The following is a 15658-nucleotide window of genomic DNA, read 5'->3' on the forward strand; positions in this document are numbered from 1 at the left end:
TCACTAGTTTATAGGGGAGATGTTGCTCATGTGTGCATGTGAGTTGATTTTATGTCTATGTTACTTTGTTATAGTAGTATGTGCATGACTTCAGAGGTGTGTGTGAGAGTTAAAAATGCTTTTTGTCCTATACGGCCCCTCATACATTTCAGCCTGTGCCCAAATAAGTTATTTCATGTTTCATGTATTTAGTGCATAATGTCATTACAGTCAGTTTTTTTTCTTAGACAGCAGTACAATGACAAATCGAATCGGTAAAATTGGTTTTATTCATTTTTTCATTATTATTGTCCATGATATAAGGAACACTGAGCAAAACCTCTCCTGCGTCACTGTCCCTTTGGACTTCAATCCCCTATAATAGTTTATGGATAGCCGTAGCTGAGAACTTTATCTACAATTGCCCTCTTGCATTCACAACCCAGGAATCAAGACAGCGACGCTGATGAGTTTCATTACTGTTTTACTTCTTCTTGAAAATAATTAACTTTTTCCTTGTTCCGTTAAATAACTGCTTTTTTTACCTACTACATAATGATTCCTATTTGTTTTGGAAAAAAAATATCAAAGTACGTCTTTTATTCACCACTAATACAATGTGCCAAAGGTTAAGGGGTTACAACCTTGCTGACAGTATGCTTGTAACTCTATAACTTCTCACATTTAGACAAACCACAGAGAGAGAAAAAAGCTGAGCTCAGCTCTCCTGATCCCATGGTCTTGTAACTCATCACACAAGAATGAAGAACACTCTCTCTTTTTCAACTTAGTGCTCACAAACGCTTGGCGTTTGTTTTTTGAATCCTGTTTTTTTTTATTATCTACTTTCTTTCTTTTTTAATAACCCAGGATTTTTTTTGAAAAAATGGGCTATGAAACAATCCGAGACTATGACTCCATTACATCTTTCCTTGGATCTTGGGGACCCTTTCAACGCACAATATTTTTTACACTGGCCATCAGCATGTTCCCGAACGGTTTTACTGGTATCTACATAGTATTCGTTGCTGATACTCCACCACATGAATGCCATGTCCCTGAAAACCACAACATCAGTGAGATGTGGAGAAATGTGACGATCCCCATGGAAACAGTCGATGGCGTTGCAAAGCGCAGCTCGTGTAGGAGGCTAAACTTGGAAGCCGTCAGAAACTATTCCCAAAGAAATATCATCCCAAATGTGGATGTGAATGTGACTGATATTCCCTGGGAGACGTGTCAGGATGGGTGGACATACAGCAAAGACATTTACCAGTCCACTATTGTTACAGAGGTAAGCAACAAGGCAATTGGTTCATTTTCCTTTTCTTTGTTTATGTTATGTTTTATACATACAAACACACACACATATATATATATAAGTGAGCTTCTCGAGAAATGAAAGTTATTATTTCTATTCCTATATGTTAATTTAAATTAAGAGTTTTGGTGGATTTTTTCATGAATTATTCATGAATTGTTTTTATATCTTATTTTTTCATATGCATATCTTTAGCTGGGATAATCTCTGGCAGACCCCCGTAACCCTGTACAGAATTAAACGGGTATAGAAAATACCCTTATGACCTCGGCTACAAGAAGCTACTAGTAACGTCTTACAGGCACACTTATGATAAAGTCAGACTAAAGTTATCTTCCATACATAAATCCCTTTAATTATCTGATATTGGATCTTCTGTCTTCAGTGACATAATAATCAAATTAAATGTAAGAATTAGTTGTTTCAAATTTAGTACAAAATTATTAAGACTCATATTATTCAAATAGTTAGGGATTTCTAGTGTTCCAGTCATAATGGGTTCAAATAATACCAATAATCTTGAAGTCATTCATAATGCATAACATTTTTTTAATGCATCAAATAACTTAGCATTATTCAAACAGAAAGAGCAAAACACCAAAGAAACTGAATAAGAAAATGTCTCCCTAAAGTCAATGCCATTACTGACTTGTCTATATAACACAACATTTATCTTGTATTCTTAAACTTGTATTTACATTGCTATTCTTTTGTTACCCTTCAATCATGTTGATGAATGAATCAATGATTAAGTTAATGATCAAATGACTGGAGCCAACCTTTTCTTTTTTTTTTAAAAACAATAGTGAGCTTCTAAAAAAAAAAAAGTTATTTATTTTCCTACAGTATATATTAATTTAAATGGACAGTTTTTTGTTTTTCATAAATTTATATTTTATTATTTTTATATCTTATTTTTTATGGGCTCCGGCAGACCCCCGTGACCCTGTACAGGATTAAACAGATATAGAAAATAGATGGATGGATGGATGGATAATCTCTGTAACTCGGCCATAAGAAGCTACCCTTCAACAATAGTTATGTCTTACAGGCATGCATACTTGTGATGAAGTCAGTCTAAAGTTTTTAACTTCTCTCTCCCATACAAACCCCTTTAATTATGAGATATTTGGAAATACTGGATATTTCAGTCCTGCGGGCATTGATGTGATAAAGTTATTGTTATAAATTGTAATAAAACATTTGTGACTATATGTTAGTTAATAACGTAGTCTCATTATTTTTTCTGTATTATAATTCCATCATCATTAGGGTTTCTCTGGGGCCCCCCCTAAATCATGGGCCCCTAGAATCCGCCTCCTTTACCCACCCTTTTTGACGCCCCAGCTAACATTAGATAAGAAAAGAATGAGACTTGGAAGGAGGAGGGGAAAAAAGGCATCCCACCCTGTGTCCTGTAGGAAACAGGGTGCAATAAAAAAACCCCACCTCAGCACAAAGAGCAACATACCCAGACAACAACATACAGGGGGCAGCAAAGGCATTGAAGTGTGGAAGTGGAAGTACGTTTATAGTTTTATGCATGTGTGTGTGTGTGTGTGTGTGTGTGTGTGTGTGTGTGTGTGTGTGTGTGTGTGTGTGTGTGTGTGTGTGTGTGTGTGTGTGTGTGTGTGTGTGTGTGTGTGTGTGTGTGTGTGTGCGTGTTTGTGTGAGTAGTACGTCTGTGAACTCTGTTCCAGTTTATTTATTTCAGCCAAAGTCCTTGATAGCGATAGACTGAGGTAGCGGGGGCAGAGCATGTTGTTAGCGTAACATTCAGGGGAGATTTAAGATAAGCAAGCTGTGCCAAGGACAGGCAGCCGGGTACCCAAAAGCCATGACATTGTGTTGTTTTGGGTCAGGCCGACTCCAGTAATTTTACGTCTGCCTTAAAGTCTCTCTGCAACATCATGGCGACTCAAACAGCAGAATTTGTGGTCAATTTCCGCCAAACCGAGCTTTCAACTTCTCCATTGTTTTTTCCATCCCGCCAATGACTTTGAAAACCGCAGCTAGCCTGCGATTCTGTTCAATAATCGCATCCAGTTTGCGATTTTGCTCATACAGCGCCTGAGAGAAAAACTCAAGCAAGAAATCACATAGGGTACAGCAGTCCAGTTGGATGCAGGTTCCGCAATGCGAGTGCTTTTTTTTGTTCCCTTCCCGCCCAACTCAACAGTCCCTTTGTACAGGAAATCTAACTCATAAAAGACACCATCATATGATCATCTTGTCATAAGTGCATGCATCTTAGTCAGTGCTGCAAAGAGGTGGATCTTCTAACTCATTCTGATGAGCAGAGAAGTTTACTAGATGCCGAAATGCTCCTTGAAGAGCTGAGTCTTTAGCTTGCTCTTAAAAGTAGGTACAGACCCTGCAGAATGGACAGTTTGGTAGGTCATTCCACCATTGAGGAACAATGGAGGAGAAGAGTCTAGTTACTGATTTCACGCCATGTTTTGTGGTGGTAGCACCAGGACTCTTTCACTGGCTAAGCGGAGCTGTCAGGAGGGAGTGTAGCTCTGGATGAAGGAGTGAAGGTAGGGTAAGAATTGTTTGGTAAGTCAGAAGCAGAGCTTTGAAGTTGATGCGCAGTGCAGAGAGATTAGCAGCAGAGTGACATGAGCTCTCTTGGGTTGGTTGAAGACCAGGCGTGCTGCTGCATTCTGGATCATCTGCAGAGGTTTAACTGAACATGCAGGGAGGCCAACCAACAAGGAATTGCAGTAGTCAATGCATGACATGACCAGAACCTGAACCAAAAGCTGTGTCGTATGTTCTGTCAGGTAGGGTCTGATTTTCCTGATGTTGAAAAGAGTGAATCGGCAAGACCAGGAAACCGAGGCAACATGGTCCTTAAAGGTCAGCGGGCTGTCTAACATGACGCCAAGATTCCTAGCAGAAGACGTTGGCACAAGTGTGGTGGAATCCAGCTGCACGCTTATCTGAGGAGGTAAGGAATGATTGGCTGGACAGACAATAAGCACAGTCTTGGACAGATTTAGCTGAAGGTGACGGTCCTTCATCCATGCAGAAATATCAGAAAGGCTGATATTTGCATTGAGACGGCCGTGTCGCCAGGTGGGAAGGAAAGGAGGAGCTGGGCGTCATCGATATACTTGGCTGTAGTAGGAAAAGCCATTAGAGCTGATGATTTTACCTATTGAAGTGGTGTATAGTGAAAAGAGAAGTGAGCCAAGTACCGATCCCTGTGGCACCCCTGTTGCCAATTCATGCGATCTGGACACTCGTCCCTGCCATGATACTCTGAAGGATCTTCCTGCAAGGTAAAACATGAACCACAACAGGACAGATCCTGAAATGCCAAGCTTTGAGAGTAGATAAACCCTGTTATAAGAAATCCATTTTATATATACATCTTCAGCATCCTCGACTGACTGTCCACAATTTTCCACTTCTGCCAGGAGTCCATCGTGTATCCGGCAGCAAACGTCCCGTCGGGGCTAGAGGGCTCCCCTCTGCCCAGTCTTCTCGTCAAGATAATTTGGTCAATTGTGTTTAGAGACCAGCGGACCAATTACATGACCTTAAACATTTCAGAGGATATGCAATGTATACTGACAAGACAGCACAAGTCAAAGAGCAGCAGCAGATGAAAATAAGGAGGGAAAAACAGAAGAAAAGCAACCATCTTCGCCAGGGGCAGGAAGAGAAACTGGTTTTTGGAAATGTACTTGCGTAATTTTATTGGCTCCAGCTCTAACCAATTTATATTCGTATTGCTCCATGGATTTCTTAGTGTGTAGAATCCTTATTTTCTGAGTAAAATTTAGATTTTTTTATTTTTAATTAAATGAGTGACAAATTGTCTAATAGTCAGCAAAACAGTCCAAAACAATGAGCCAGTCTGGTATGTGCCTTTTAAGATGTGCTTCCAGTAACAATGGGGCCAAATTACAACTAAAACACATCATTGCTTGATTTCCTCAGTGCTAGAACACCTTGTAAGTAAAAAACAAGGGCAAGGAGTCGCTTTACATTTACCAATTAATTATGCGTTTACAGAACAGAACAGGGGATATTTGATCTTCTGTCTCCAGTGACATAATTATCAAATTAAATGTAAGAATCATTTGTTTGAAATCTATAACAAAATTATTAAGAACCATTGTGACGGAGCGGGCCCGTCACTGACGCACAGCGACGCAGACATCCAGTTTGGGGGAGATGAAACGTGTCAGGCAGCTCATCTACACGCACGCACACTCCACCACTCTCTAACGTCCTTGTAAATATATGGTTACTGAAACTCACCCATTATCACCCATTTCCATTTGTTTTTGTTGAGGGCTGTTTCACAAAAGTAGGATTCAGAAATCCAGGATAAGAGATAAATTCAGGCTTGACATACAGTGGCACAATCAGTTCATCCTGGATTCTATTCATCCGTTTCACAAAAACCAAACCAGGTACCAGGAACCAGTAGGAGGTGTGGTTTGTCAGGGCAGGTTAAGTAATTAACCGCCATACTTCTCACCAGATGAGCAACATATTTTGATGGAGGCTTATGAGGAAATGCACTGCCATTATTATTATAACTAGGATCGCCTCAATGTCTAAAGAGCCTAAAATACACACTTTCTAACCACTAGCCCATTCTTAATAATGTTATAATCATATCATTCAAGCATTTACCTTTGCTCAGGTTAACAGCTTTAGCTACATTTATAAATGAACAGTGGAAGTATATGTAGCTAGCTGACTCTATATATATAATCCTATAGGATTTTTCGTAGAGGAAGGTTCTTAAAGGTTCTTAAAGGTTCTATTCTTAAAGGCAGAGAGAGTGTGTCCGCCTTTCGGACCAAGAGACTGGAAGATTATTCCAGAGGTTAGGGGCCGGAAATTTGAAGGCTCTGCCTTCAGTTCTGCTTTAAAAATAAAGTTTGATTTGATTCAGTTCTGCTCTTGGAGACTGTAGGAACAAGCAGTCCTGCACGCAGTGGTCTAGCAGGATAGTAGACTATAAGTTATTTGAGGTAGGATGGAGCCTGACCATTGAGGACCAAGTGAGGAGGAGGACTTTAAACTATATTATGGCTTTAACAGGGAGCCAGTGTAAGGAGGCTAATATTGGGGTGATATGGTCTCTTTTCCCAGTTCTTGATAGTGCATGAGCGGCGGCATTCTTTCAGACTTTCAGTCTTTCAGACAGTATTAGTAGTAGTAGTCTTGCATTAATGGGCGTGGCCCAATGGTTAAACAGCGCCCCTTAGAAAATGTTGTGCCTCAAGCCCCACAATACGGTTTGATGTACATGCACGAAAATCGGTACACACCTGTATCATGTCACAACTTAAAGAAAAGTCTCTTGGCACCATGGCCGAAGCTGAACAGGAAGTCGGCCATTTTGAATTAATCATGTAATTTTGGCGCAATTTATGCCATTCCTTCGGCAGTTAATGCGGCCCGAACTGTAACGTGCACCCAGGTGTGTTATACATCAAAATGTGCGTCTCGATCCTGCAACAATGCACATTACTTTTCTCAGCATTACCGTTACGATAGACGCCCAAAATCGCGCCCCCCCCCACCCCCCCCTTCATCTGGTTGGTCTATATTTGATAGTTCCTACTTTCTGCCATAACTTTTGAATGGTTTGACATAAAGACTCGTGGGTGGTGTCACCGGACTCGATATTGAGTACTTGACCATCATTGGCATGAATTAGCCCCGCCCCTTCTTCTGATTGGTCGATATGTCATAGTTCCTATTTTCTGCAATTACTTTTGAATGGTTTGACATAAAGACTCGTGGGTGGTGTCATCGGACATGGTTTTGAGTCCTTGGCCATCATTGGTGCAAATTAGCCCCGCCCATTTTTCTGATTACAGAAATACAGACGGGCATACATGTAAACACTTTGGTATGTTACTTCCAAGTTATTTGAGGAGCTCGTTTGTGATTGCTTGAAGGTTTTTTTCTGTATCTTTTTAGTAGTTTTACTGTTGTTTTTTTGTTTTTTTTGGTCACTTCTACCTTGCCTTATGGAAACCCGGCAATAAAGGCACCACCGTCCTTTGGCTTTTTGTGTGTTGCTTCAAACAAGAACCCCACGACAATCATATTATTCAAATAGTTATGGAGTTCTAGTGCTCCAGTCATAATGGGTATACTTATAATACCAATAATCATGAGGTTATTAAAAATGCGTAACATTTTTTAATGCATCAAATAAGTTAGCATCATACAAACAGAAAGAGCAAACCACTGAAGACACTCCCTAAAGTCAATGCCATTACTGACTTGTCTATATAACACATACAGCATTTATCTTGTATTCTTAAACTGGCATTTACATTGCTACTGTTTTGCTACCATTCAATCATGTTGATTAATGAATCAATGATTAACTTAATGATAAAACATGTGGATTTTGCAGTGGGACTTGGTATGTGATAACGCATACAAGACTCCTCTGACCTCGTCCATTCATTATATTGGCGTGCTAGTGGGAAACGTTGTATCAGGCCAGCTGTCTGACAGGTATGTAATGAATAAGACGGTCTTTGAAATGTTGTCAAACAGCTTATTGCACTGGTTCATGATAAAAGAAAATGATGAAGCATGGCTCAAAAGCATTTTGTCCGCAGGTTTGGAAGGAAGCCAACACTCTTTGTCATGATGGCCGTTCAGAGTTTGGCGACCGTAGCACAGATCTTCTCACCAAGCTGGGAGATCTTCACCTTCATTTTCTGTCTTGTGGGTGCTGGCGCATTCTCCAACTATACCATTGCATTTGTGCTAGGTATGTTTTTATCCAGTAAGCAATTAAATAATCTGTTTAGGTAGTGTATGTGTGGCCTGACTGCTGTGTTGCTTCATTTTAAGCTGGTCCCCAATACACAAAAACATGGCCAGACAGGGACACCCTCCATTTCCCCTTTTGTCATACAACCAATCACATTTTTTCCTGCAAGGTAAACAACAAAGTTGGCTGTTACGATATGACTCCAAAGTCAGATCATATAGATGGGCTGTTTGCACATTGCAACAATCCGATTTTCCTCAATTTTGCTAAGATACAACATCCTTTTGCTGCTGCTGGTGCATCCAGATCAGTACTCGAGTTGAGGGGGGATGAGGGGGGATGGCATCCCCCCTGAAATAAAAAGGGTCAAAATCATCCCCCCTTTCCATCCCTTATGTCATTTTATCAATGAATGTGGTTTTACTGCTATTTCAACATTTAGAGTCATCACCAGAAAAAGAACACCAGAAAAATAAGTTATTCGACAATTTTCACCTGTTTCAAGTACATTTTCACTTGAAATAGGTAGAGAAATCTGCCAGTGGGTCAAGATTTATCTTCTTATTACAAGCAAAAAAATCTTGTTCCACTGGCAGATTTTTCTACTTATTTCAAGTGAAAATCTACTTGAAACAGGTGAAAATTTTTGTTTTTTCCAGTGATGAGTCTTGTTTTAAGTGTAATGAGATTTTTTTACTAAAATGAGACATTTTAACTAGAAATAAGACAAATATTCTTGTTAAGATTCTGAGTTTTTGCAGTGATCCATTTTACTTATCCTGTGAAGGACAGAATCATATTGATAAGATCAGAAAACTGTTTTTTATTGTTGTGTTTTGATGTATTTGATGTAAGCCCAGTAGATATTTAAAGCTTACAGAAGGCTGCATTTAACTGCTGCTATGTCATTCCTGCAGTATTTCTGCAGGTGTTTGGGTCAGTGCTATTATTTGTAATATATTATATTATGTGTAATCAGCACAAATTATCTGTCCCCATATGATAAAATCCACCATCCCCCCTGATTTTTTTTTACAACTCGAGTACTGATCCAGATGGACAATTTCATTGACTTGCACGAAGGCTGTCACCACAATTTGATTGACAGAAGCATTGACGCTGGAAAAGATGCACTTTTCTCAACCATTAATGCAATATGACAAGAATGACCCACATTTCAGCATAGCAACACTTGACATCACCTCATTCAAAGTCAGCAGGCAGCAACATTGTTGACACTTCTGTTGTGTCCAGGGGGACAAACTTTGTGACGAGGTGAAATAAAACCAAGTAATTTTGTTTTATTCACCTTTGTTCTGACAAGTTGTTTTTTTGTTTTTTTTTGTGTGATTCTTACAGGTTCAGAAATTCTCAGCCCGCAAACCCGTGTGGCTTTCTGTTCCCTTGGCTGTTTTGCGGCTTCAGCCGTAGGGTACATGTTAATGCCCGCAGTTTCATACTTCCTCCGTGACTGGAGAACGCTCCTGATTGCAATGGCCGCCGCTGGTTTCATCTACGTTCCTCTGTGGTGGTGAGAACAGTCATCAAAAGCCATTACATTACATGTTTCTCTTCATTTAATTGCAATTGAATGCAATTATTTTTTTATTTATTTTTTTTATTATTAGATAAATTATTTACATTTCACTCAAGAAATTTCTTTTTGAAATGTGCACCCTACAAAGATGCTATTTCAGGTCAAGCTTTCCCCTTGTTACGTTGCTGATAGGGGAATCATCTAAGGCATGCTTGCGGACAGAGACTTCTGGATTAGTCACAGTCAGCGTCCAGAAAAGCTCAACATTTACCCTAATACAGTAAAGAGTGAAAGCAAGATAGAAGCTATAGGTGACTCACAAGGCTTCAGTAAGGACACACCTCTACAGTTAGGAGTTCCAGTTTTAGGATGATTTTGACTTGTTTTGCAGCCACATGGCCTAAGTATTGGGAATTTCATCAATAGATACATAGATACGCTTCGCCACTTTGAATTGTTTATTGAATTATGTTTACTGTTTCTGTATGTGAACTGGAAAAGAAAAAAAAAAACAAATAAAAAGATTTGTAAAAAAAAAAAAAAAAAAAAAAAATAGATACATTTTTGTCCAAACGTCTGATTGACACTAAATATACAGACAGTGCTGTCCCTTTCCTGTGTAGTCTGTAATGTTGCATCACCGTGTTTCTGCAGAGGCCCAGAAGGGAGGAGGCAAACACGACTGTACCTCTCGAAAGCACATCTGTTGTCTTGCTTTTTATTTTAGTTTTATTTAGTTTAGTTTTAGTTTCTCTTTCACGGTAGGAGAGGCTGATCTTAGACCAAATTAGAAACTTTAGTGAACATAACGGAACCATCACGTGACATGATACTTCAAGCCTAGAAAAATAAATAAAGGCCACAGTTTAATTTATCTATGGTGAAATATCTAATTAAAATATCTTATTTCACACTTTCAACTTTCTGAAATTATCCCCCACATTTACAGCAATACACTCTACACAGTAATATGGGATGTAGGAAGAATTTACAGAAATATTTCTGCACAGAAAAATCCTGAAGTTGGAAAAACACAACAAAGTGGAATCTTTAGTCTTTAAAAAAAAAAGAACAGTCTGAGATCTGTAACTGGGATCAAACCATTGTTCCTCCAAAGTGTACAGAACCCCTTATGTGGGTATATAAATCCTCCAGTTTTGAAAAAAGCACCAACTACACTGGACGTCTTCAGCTGCCCTAAAATTATCCTTCAATTTCAGGTTATTAAATGCTTGTATTTTTACTTTTTCCCAACTAAACCACTAAAGATCAAACGTGTTAGATCAGTGTCTCCCAACCTGGGATCCGGGCCCCCCCTGGGGGGTCGCCAGAGATCTCTGGGGGTGCGCGAAACTTTATCTGCTTTGAGGATATGCAGTTGTAAAAATTATATTTGCACATGTTAAATAAATAAAAAAATCATAATAACACACCTAATGGAATACAGTAATCCAAGTCTGTATAAACCCACTTAGAAATATGTTTTGGTCATTTTAAAATAATAAGTTATTTATCAGGATAAAAACGTATTATATCATTATTCAACATTTAATCATACTACTACTCCGACAGGTTGTTAAAGGAAAAATGTAAAAAAAACTTTGCTCTTATATTAAAAGAGACATTTTTCAGAAATATTTTTATGTCCTTGCAATTATTTTTTGTGCGTATTTTATACATTGGTGACACAAAATGAAGGTGAGAAAAACAAAGTCATATGTGTACAGGGTAAACCAAAGAGAAATGTATCAAAAAAACATAATTAATGTTCATTTTTTCAATTAAAGGTTTGTAACGAGTAACTTTACTCTTTTGCTGCTAATACGTACGGGTCGGGGGGCCCGTTTGGTCTTAGACACAAGTAGGGGGGGGGGGCAAGGAAAAAAGGTTGGGAACCACTGTGTTAGACGACTGTGGTTTTATATTTCAAAAACAGATCCCTGCTATGGATTGTTTAATGTCAGCATTGCTAATATGCCATCTGGTTTGGTTGTCTCTTCAGCAGTTGGTGTTTCTCTGTCCAGGTTTCTTACGGAATCCCCTCGCTGGCTGCTTTCTCAGGGGAGGGTAGAGGAAGCTGAGGCCATCCTCAAAGCTGCGGCAAAGCGGAACAAAGTAGAAATTCCCCAGCCTATTTTTACCCCAGCTGAGGTATTCTAAGTTTATCAGCACAAACTGTATCATCCTAATCTGTACATGTGAGTAGCAAACTGCTGCCACTCAGGGTGCTTCTCCAGCAGGAACACAGGAACACATTGTCGGTGTGTCATTTGTTTTCCATTTGAGCACACATTTTTGCAGCAGTCCTTGCATCAGGTGTTCCTGAATAGAAAAAGACAGCTGTTGAACTGAAGTGGATCATCTGGTTCTGTGTCATTGTTGCTGTTCCCTGAACCACTCGCCCACCTCTTTCTGCCGCAGAGAAGAAAACATGCCCCACCTGACCAGGCTCCAACACTCCTCAGATCTTTGAAGTTAACAAAAAGAAAAAAAAACGTGCATCACTTTTGCAGTTCAAGTTGTTCACTTTCTGTTCAGTAATCTGTTCTGGCTAATTTTTAAAAGACCATGTGTGTCAGAACTCTCATGTATTTTATCTTCAGCTGTCAGTATTTACTGTGACGACCCACCATCCCCTTGTTTACGCAGGTTGCAAGTGCTTTGGCTATGAAGGAAAACAAAGTGAATATCATGGACATTGTCAAGAGCGGCAACACTTTATCTATTACATTGTTGTGTGCAAGTCTTTGGTATGTCTTCCATTTTCTTGCATCTTTCCCTTTTATTAATGCTTACAGCAATTCTCAAGTGGTTTATTACACATAATCATTACAGTTGCATCCATAATTGTTTGGCTTTTGTTTGTATTCATTTAGTTTTTCAGTGCATCTAAGTTTTTCTTCCTGAATCTCTCGCCAGGATGATCATCACCATCAGTTACTTCGCTTTAATTCTCAACACCTCCAACCTGCACGGTGATCCCTACTTTAACTGCTTCTTGTCTGCTGTGACGGAGGTTCCAGCATATCTACTAGCCTTGTTGCTGTTGCATTACTGCTCCAGGCACCTCTGTCAGTCTTCCACACTTTTCCTCGGCGGGGTTATGATCCTCTGCGTTCACCTCATTCCAATAGGTAATGCTCAAAACTTCCTCCGCACAGTTTGTATTAACCCTTTAAAGCTTGATAATATGAAATAATTCCCCAAAAAATGCATTTTATTTCCCATTGGTTGATTCGAAGTGCTTATTATATGCTGAAATTAAAAACACCCCCTGTTGTTTTGTGGCATTTGACTTTCGATGTCTTTAGCATTTCCTGTGGTGTCATAAACTGTTTTCATTCCTGTGATTTAGCTGGTGCGGCTGTGTTTCTTGAGATGATGGGAAAGTTTGGAATAACGGCCGCATTTTGCGTGGTGTATTCGATCACGTCAGAGCTCTTCCCCACTGTTATCAGGAATACAGCGATGGGCTGTTGCTCCATGGCTGCACGTATCGGGACCATCCTTTCCCCCTTTATCATTTATTTAGGTAAGAGTTTTGTGGCCTGAAGCAGGGTAATGAAGATCTGGGCAATAGCAAGCAATATGTGAATAAAGAGACTGTGACATTCACATGTTTTAAACCACATAATTTATCTTTTTCTTGCATTCAGGAATTATGAATTTGCATTTCCATTTTGGTTATTATGCATTTTTGTGCATCCCGCATGACATGTTTACATCCTTTGTTTTTAAAGGAAGGTACTACAAGATGTTGCCTTACATATTGATGGGCGTCCTAGCTCTCTGTGGTGCTGCCATCTGCTTCATACTGCCAGAAACATTTAGGAAACCCTTGCCAGAGACCATATCAGAAATGCAGAAGATATGCGGGTGAGTTTGTGCTAAAGCATCCAGCTGCCCTGAGACGGCTGTCACGTTTTACCAGGCCTGCTTAGACACAACCATTTTTTTTCCATAGTTGCTTAATGCTTTTTTTGTGTTAAACAGGAAAACGGGAGAAAAGAACGCTGAACCTGGCGAGAAAATGTCCATTTGCCTGCCCAAAGAAACAAAGTTATAGTTATGTGGTCTATTTGTGTGGCCCTCCTTTTGGGTTTGTTCTCTCTTTGTGTGAAATATCTCTATGAAAATGTACTGACTGTCTCACACCATCTTCATTAGGTTGATTTTTTTTTTTTTTAAACTTACACATACTGTATGTCTATTCATATTTAACTGAATGGAAATGTGATGTCACTCAGCTTTTAAAATTTGATCAGCATGAATATTGTGTAACTAGACTCAGTTTTTCACAGTTTCTAATTTATTCACACATTAATCAGTTACTAATGTTAATATGTTACTAATATTTAAAAGTTCAGTATTTGATTATCGTTTACCTTTCCAGATAGTTATAGCGATGTGAACATCATTTTGATGTCCTCCTTACGGTGGCATCTCCAGCTTGAAAAGTCAAGTTGGGCACAACAGACTGCAGCTTCTCATTTTTTGTGACGCTGACTACAACTCAAATATGCTCAGTATTAAATGCAGGGTTTCCGCTACATGTAAATAAAATAAAAATAAAAGCCAAAAATTAAAGCCACCATGTCTTCAGAATTATGATCTTTTTTTCAAATGTTACAAATGTAAATTATATTGTATGAATGGATCCATATAAACATAAAGTCTAGATTTGTGCACATTTACAGACCATAAATATGATAATATTCCTGTGGCAGGGTGGAGGAGCGGCAGCCACTCGGGCTGATGGGACACAGGTGTGTCCCGTCAGCCTCTCCACCCTGCCTGCCTTATAAGGCAGGGCTGGACAGCAGCAAGGTGGGGGGAGACTGAAACTGAGAAGCTGCTGGCCGTGGTGCTTGTGCACGTGTGTCCTGGGTGATTGCAAATAAAAGGGTTCTGCACTAAACTCCGTGTCCTCCCTATCCTGTCGGTCGGGCCCCGTAGCACTCGCCCTGCTACAATTCCGTACTGATGGAAGTAATCCCAATATTTTATTGTCTCTGCATGGGGCCGTCGCCCACAAAGGCATCTTACCCAGCGTTGACGCTTATCTGGAACAAAGATTTGTTGCAGGTTCTCAACTGGCCGCTACAAGGTTGCTACAAAAGCGAGTCGATCTCCTCCTCCACGTTAAAATATTCGACTTTAGAGCAGAAATAAACATATTTACAATCTGGTTCAGAAATAACGTTTTGATCTCAATCGTTTGATTTCACATCCATGACAACTCTGAGGGGGGTGAATTTTTTTGTACCACGCCAGGAGAGTTGATATCAAACAATTCATTATTTCTAATATGATTGATTGGCAGATGGCTCAGCCAATGGCTAGCCGTTATCATTTTCTTCATCTGTAATTATTATGCTCCCAAGCTTCATGAAGCAACCAACCATTTGTATTAACCCAGCGTTGGCTAAACACAACGGTCATTTTTAATTTCACCTGAGTGTCAAATGTTAAATGGTATATCCTGCTTTAAACATCTGATGGCAGTTCTACAGATATACAGGGGCTCCGTGGAAAGAGCTGAGACCAAAGCTAACTTTGATTGGCATCCAGTGGGCGTGTTCCCGTTGGCTTGCTGAGCAACATGGCTGCGGCCCGTACGAAGAAAAACTGGCTTCAAAAGCAGTTTTCAGAAACCAATGGTGACCGAATGCTTCGTCCACTGTTATATACAGTCTATGGCCCCACAGTGATCTACTGAGACAGTGTTGACTCAAAGTCAGCACTGAAAACTCTTGTTAATGTGAAACAACAACACTTAATTTCCAAAGGTGTTCCCATCTAGAGGCCAGGTCAGGTCATACTTACATATTTCCATTGAATTATTAACACTCAGACTCCTAAATTTCTCTATAATAATATAATTTATTGTTCAAATATTCATTCATATAACACTCAAGGGGCGAATAGTGGTCGGATTATGTTCCCCTTACCGAAGTCTGACTCTATGAAGAGGACAGTACTTTATAGATCAGTTGCATATTGGAAAACCCTTCCAGGTGAGATTCGTGACATTAAAAGAAAGGCTGAT

At 39.6% G+C, this 15658-nt stretch overlaps 1 protein-coding gene across 1 annotated transcript; it reads left to right on the plus strand.

Annotated features, from left to right (window-relative positions):
* Nucleotides 1–411: 411 nt before the first annotated feature.
* Nucleotides 412–14527, plus strand: LOC133460027 (solute carrier family 22 member 4-like). Its single transcript, XM_061740498.1, has 10 exons — nucleotides 412–1273; nucleotides 7704–7807; nucleotides 7915–8069; nucleotides 9432–9603; nucleotides 11634–11760; nucleotides 12259–12359; nucleotides 12529–12743; nucleotides 12965–13141; nucleotides 13350–13485; nucleotides 13603–14527. Exons 1-10 carry the CDS (start codon nucleotides 866–868, stop codon nucleotides 13673–13675), a joined length of 1668 nt encoding a protein of 555 aa, XP_061596482.1. The 5' UTR covers nucleotides 412–865; the 3' UTR covers nucleotides 13676–14527.
* The last annotated feature ends 1131 nt before the right edge of the window (nucleotides 14528–15658 follow it).

This window comes from Cololabis saira, chromosome 14, assembly GCF_033807715.1.
Source record: "Cololabis saira isolate AMF1-May2022 chromosome 14, fColSai1.1, whole genome shotgun sequence".
NCBI classification, from domain to species: Eukaryota; Metazoa; Chordata; class Actinopteri; order Beloniformes; family Belonidae; genus Cololabis; species Cololabis saira.

What these genes read in the sequence shown, in the direction of transcription:
- LOC133460027 (XM_061740498.1), top strand. Translation starts at nt 866, where the DNA reads ATGGGCTATGAAACAATCCGAGACTATGACTCCATTACATCTTTCCTT. An exon ending in TCAGGCCAGCTGTCTGACAG is followed by an intron (nt 7,808 to 7,914) that starts GTATGTAATGAA and finishes TTTTGTCCGCAG; the next exon opens with GTTTGGAAGGAAGCCAACAC. An exon ending in TACCATTGCATTTGTGCTAG is followed by an intron (nt 8,070 to 9,431) that starts GTATGTTTTTAT and finishes TGATTCTTACAG; the next exon opens with GTTCAGAAATTCTCAGCCCG.